This window comes from Cephus cinctus, unplaced genomic scaffold, assembly GCF_000341935.2.
Source record: "Cephus cinctus unplaced genomic scaffold, Ccin1 Ccin1_scaffold0695, whole genome shotgun sequence".
NCBI lineage: Eukaryota > Metazoa > Arthropoda > Insecta > Hymenoptera > Cephidae > Cephus > Cephus cinctus.
This window is the reverse complement of record NW_014333317.1, coordinates 225260-231286: the sequence shown is the minus strand read 5'-3', so window position 1 is coordinate 231286 and position 6027 is coordinate 225260. Positions and strand designations below refer to the sequence as shown.

Below are 6027 nucleotides of genomic sequence, written 5' to 3'. Positions count from 1 at the left end.
TGCCTGGTTCTAGATATAAAAATTCATTAAGCTCGTGATCCCCTAAATAAACCATAACACCATAAAGTCACAGGACATCCCCGACGTTATGCGACCATACTCATGCTTATACATATGTACGAAGTGGACTAAGAAAACGAAATTCTGATTTATACAATTTAATTAATACCAAACGAAAAATTCATTTTTAACATAAATTCCTAATAAAGGTACCAATCTCTGAAGTCGGGTCTTAAAAATTCTTGTTACCTTGTAATCGGCAGAGATCAAGGACCTAAGGAGGAGCAGAGGAGCAGGGGCAGGATCTTGAACTAATAAGGACAAAGGATCCCAGAATGACGTCCACACTATCGCGCGGTGCGATCCTGCCTGATCCTGGCGAGCTGGACAGCGACGGTTCGAGCGGAGAAGATCGAGACGCCAGGAAGCGTCTCCACGGCGACCTGGACAGCACCGGTCCGAAGAAGCGCCGGAAACAGACGACCCCGGTGAGGTTCCCGGCGTCGCTGATGACTGGTGAACGAGCGGAGTCTGAGGATGACGGCGACGACGACGAGGCGGACGTCGACGAGGACGTCGAGGCTGAGCGGGAAGGTAAGCAGCAGCGTCGTTCTCCCCAGGACTCGGTCACCGGTGATCATCGAGTAACGAGCAAGGACGAGAACCTGAATAACGAATTCCGCTGCCAATATTGTAGTCAATTTTTCGATAACAAGGAAACTTTGAATCAGCATATAGATAGCGAGCACTATGTACAGTCGCGAGACCAAGTGCAGGTAAAATTAGAGCCGAGCCTGGAGCAGTCCGAGAGTCCTGTCAATCTGTCGGGACTCAGTATAAAGAGTTTCGCAGCATCTTGGTTGTCGGGCCAAGTTCAAGGTCAGCCACCGGGTCAAGTTCAGGTACAGAGCGAAGACTGGACAGTCGGTAATACAGTGACACCCGTGAGCACGATACCAAATCATCTACAGGGTCTACCGTTTCCTAGTGCCCTGGCGCAGTACCTTCCTCTACCTGGTTTCCCGCTACCAGACTCGAGCCAGATATCGAGACCACCCATAGGTCCGGCCCCAGTAAGAATATTCAATCCGGATGCCTACTGCGACCTCTGCAACAAGGAGTTCTGCAACAAGTACTTCCTGAAGACACACAAAGCGAACAAGCACGGCATATACGTGGACTCGCCAGGTCAGCCAGCCACAGAATCCAATCTTGGTCCACCGGTTTACGGTGGCACGTTCACTCCTGGGAACATCAAGATGGAACAGATTCAGAGGTTAGACGTTGCAGCGGTGCCGCCGCCGCCGCCGCCGTGCATACCGACGCCCAGCGCCTCCTGCGACGTCTGTCAGAAGAGGTTCAAGAACGAAGAGTCCGTGAGGAAGCACAAGCAAAAGGTTCATTCGGAGAACAGTGAGCCTGGTGAGAATCAGCCGATGCAACCGCCATCTGTCGAGGATGACCGGGACCAGAGTTATCACAGTCTGAGCCCAGGAGCTATGGAAGCACTTTTCAAGCAGGAGTTCGGCGTGGAGCAGGAAGACACGAGCTTCATGCCGGCACCCAGACACCTGTCGCCGCAGTCGATCCAGCAGGCTAGGGATTCAGGTTTCAACGCGGACCGTCTACGTAGACTGGGTGTTATAAATCCTGATGCCTTCTGCGAGATCTGCTGCAAGGAATATTGTAACAAGTACTTCCTGAGGACGCACAAGATGAAGCGCCACGGTATCTACATCCAGGACAGCGAGAAGTCACCCAGCAACCCTGGGGCGGCCGCCAGCTGGCACCAGGTGCAAACCAGTCCGCTGAACCTGATCGTGACCGAGACGACCGGGAACAGTTCAGAGTCCAGTGATAGACCTGGCGAGGAGCACGAGTGCAAGCCCTGCGGGTTGAGATTTCAGACCAATGGATTGCATCAGGCGCATAGACAGAAGATGCACGAGATCGAAGAGCAAAGGTCACCCAAGCAGGACTACGAGGTCGAGATCACGGATCAGCGACCTGACTCCATTTCCGAAGATCTTCAGAAGCTCCAGACAATGATCCTGCAACTGAACGGTTTGGAATCTAGTCGCGGTGCACCCTGTGCAGTCTGTGGAAAAGAATTTGAAACCCGGTTAGCTCTCAGGAGTCACATGACCACCGATCACGGCGCCATCATCGAGGAGCCAACGTCACCGTGTCCGGTGACAGAGAAGTCACCGACACCTATGGGCGGTACCGTCAACTGCACCGTCTGCGACAAGGAATACCTGAATCACGATCTATTGAGGAAACACATCAGCGAGGAACATCAGAATCAAAATCAGAATTGTACACCGGCGACGACACCGCTTCCCCAGGCGGTGCCGATTCCTGTAACTACTACGCCGACGTCGGCGCCAGCGGCGCAGACCGAGCGCAAGGCGTCCGTGTCCATGACGCCAACGTCCAGCTACTGTGAGATATGCAATAAGGAGTTGTGCAACAAGTACTTCATGAAGACTCACATGCAGAGGATGCACGGGATTGAAATTGAAAATGGGGCCCAGATCGGTGGCGTTATATGCAATATATGTAACAAGGAACTGTGCAGCAAGTACTTCCTCAGGGTTCACAAGCACAACACGCACGGTATCGTCGAAGAGGGCACTTCCGGTTCGACTAAGCAAGAATCCTACGAGTCCTCGAATAGCGAAGACTCGGCCTTGAAACCCGAACAGTTAGGTGACCTGAGTCACAGATACTTCACCCACTTCACCGAAGTGTGTCCGATATGCAGCAGAAGATTTAGGAGTACGAAATGGCTGAAGGCTCATCTGCTGGGAGACCATGGCAAGGCAGGGGTGGACAAATGGCGTGAATTGGAACAACAGTACCAATCGGCACCACGAGGTGGGAGCAGCAGCAGCAGTAACAATAGATCGGCAGGACCTTCGAGGTCTGCGCATCAGAATTCTAGCCTAAAGATACCAAACGGCCTGGAACTGGGTCAGCACGTTAAATCTACCGATTACACTGGTCTTGGCAATCAGGTACTGTCCAACTTATTTGGTACCGGTTCCGAGGATCAGCAACTCAAGAGCTACAGGTGTTCCTACTGCAACTTCACGACGACGGTGCTGCCATTTTTGTTCCTTCACGAAAGGTCTCACGTGAGTCCTCAGGGCGGAACTGGCCTGGACAACGACAGGGGACTCCAATGTCCGATTTGCTCCCAGGGTTTTCCACAGCCTGAACTCCTGCACCATCACCTCCTGACTCAACATCAGTTTCCCGGACTGCTCACGCAATTCCAACCGCCGACGCTGAACAACATCAGGCCTGAAATAGGCGTCGATAAGCATCAAGTTGAAACGAAGGATCAGGATCAGAAGGAGGAGCGTCGGCAGAGCAGTCCTCAGACGTCATCAAGTTTGGAGGTTAAACAAAAAAGTGAGGAACCCGCAGTCCAGGTGACACCTCAGGGCGCCTATAAGTGCGCCCAGTGTGGCTACGCCACTGCCAACCTCAATAGGATCAAGAAGCACATCAGGAAGGATCACAAGACCCTCGGCGATCCTACTGATAGCGTGATAACGGAATTGAGCAAGACTCTCAAAGACGTCGCCAACAAGCACAAGGTGCCAGCCAGTTACGCGATGCCGCAGGACATGAATTCGAATCCCGACAGGACGGTAATGCAGCCCTTCCTTATAGAGGAGTGCGACCTCACGACGCCCGGCGAAGAATCAAGCTCGGAGAGACGCTTCGCGCCGGCCCTCATCTATTTGCCTGTTAAATCGCGCATAAACGGCCCCTTGACTGCGTCCTTTACACTGAGTCCCGCCTGAACCCGCTTCTCTGCGGCGTTCTCGGCTGCTATTGGCTGGCTATTCAATTGCCGCGAAATACGAAATGCGAAAGCAAAGAACGCGCAGGATTCTCAAGATTGAAATGGCAGGCAGGTTAAACTGGGATTTATTAGGTAAAAATCACAAAGCACGTGGGTTTTGGTTCCTAGGAATGCGAGTGAGGTAGAGTGAGAGAGTGTGAAATTCAAAAGAATAATATTGCGAACTATGATGATGATTATGATGATGATGGTGAGAGACAAAAATGATAAACAAAAAAAATCAAAATAGTTTAAAGCGACCCGACGTATATTGGCGCAAGATGATATTTTTTTAATAAGATCGAAACAATTTTATAATACACTCTCCGCGTGACCGCTGACTCGCGGTCATCTATCTTAGATTAATTTTGTTAATGATATTCTTAATTTTTTTTTTTTTTAAATTACTTTTGGCATTCCATTTTTATCTGCGTTTCTGAACACTTCTAATGCCCGTGTTCCTTGAACATGGCCTTCGATCGACTTCATCGCGGCTCCGCGTTTAGAAGCCACGTTGTTATAAGTATAATTCTAATCGTGATGTTATATTGTAAATAATAATAATCGTAACTTATTGATACGAACGGGTGATCGACAAAGTTCCTATTTTAAATGCGTAGGGTACCAGGGAGATTGATCGACGGCCATGCTTAAGGAGTAAATAGATACATACATACGTTTCGTTAATTACATTTTCGTCATTGATCAATCAATCGATTAAATCATTAAGAACCTTTCGTGATTTTCTGGTCTTGCGTTACTATTTTTTATTGCAATTTTGCAATATAAAAAAAAAATACATTTTCACTCACCCACAAAGTTGATACAACATACACCATTGTTCTAGTATAATTAACAAAAGATTTTAAAAATCATGGAAATCGATATTTATCTTTTTCAACGCAAGATCAGCCAATCGACTGGTACGTGTATAGTACATATTTACAGTATTGATACGCCAGATTAACTTTAACAAAAAAAAATAATTTTATCGTTTTTTCTAGTTTTTTCTCTAGTCAATACCTTTAGTATAATTAAAACAAAGTCGATAATTAGATGGACTTAGACGAACGATGACGTGTCTATCGGTAGGCTTAGATGTCCGTGACGTCACTAGAGTTAACAAACGGTTCTCAAACGGCAACCATGACGGCGGGAATTTTTAAAAAATTATTACTAAAAAATCGAAACGGCCTGAATGTCAAAATTGGCCCGCGCTGAGGAAAAACAAACCAAAGAAATCAAAATTATTTTGTCATGGTTGCCAAAAGAAAAAAAAGGAGAGACGGCCGGTGCGCGATGCCAATTTGTGGCCGTTAGGTTTGCGAACTAGTTTTACTGTCAGGAAGTACTATAGACATTGTTGACGGAGAGAGGGTCAAGGGGAGGACTAAAAATGGACAGGGATGAAGTGAAAAAAAAAATAAATAAAATAAAATAAAACGAAGTAAAAATCGTGGAAGGCAAAAAATATATTCTAACAAATAATAAACCAACAAACTCAGGGTGGACACAGTATAACCCGCAACAAAAGTACAATCAAATACACAGCCAACGCATTAAATAGTATAAATGAGATGAAGAGAGAGAGAAAAAAAAGATGTGTTAAAAAAACTATTATACATATACTAATTAATAACTGCAGGTAGCGATGGCGCAAAGTCGCATCGCCATATCCAAAAAAAAACAAAAAAAAAAACAAGTTAGGTCGCCCGTTAATAACAATATCTATCTACCTCGCAAATCGTTCAAAATTTATATCATAATTTTTTAATAAAAATTTTTTCTTTTTTCTATCTTACGTCTTTTTATTATTAACGCGTAAACTGAATAATTTGGAAATTTAACGAAATTTATAACTTTTTTTTTTACGTGCCATAAACTAATTACATGGGATGCACGCAAGTACCGTTACACGTACAGAGAACATGCAGACAAACATATTATAAATAGTCATATGCATATACTCACGTATGTTAACTAATCAGAAAAAATTAAACCGTAATAATATCTAGTCGAAACTCTACCTGCGTTAAAGTGACGGGAAATATATTAAAAAAGAAAGAAAGAAGATGAGAAATAAATAAAGAAAATTTTATGAAACCGTGAAATAAATTGTGCGTCCCGATTGTGGAAACTCGCGGGCGCGCATAATCATAACTTTCACA

The 6027-nt window shown here is 45.9% G+C and overlaps 1 protein-coding gene across 1 annotated transcript; it reads left to right on the top strand.

Annotated features, from left to right (window-relative positions):
• The first annotated feature begins 320 nt into the window (after positions 1-320).
• On the top strand, positions 321-4073 carry LOC107269988 (zinc finger protein 423). The gene has a single exon (XM_015744518.2). It carries the CDS (start codon positions 336-338, stop codon positions 3816-3818), a length of 3483 nt encoding a protein of 1160 aa, XP_015600004.1. The 5' UTR covers positions 321-335; the 3' UTR covers positions 3819-4073.
• The last annotated feature ends 1954 nt before the right edge of the window (positions 4074-6027 follow it).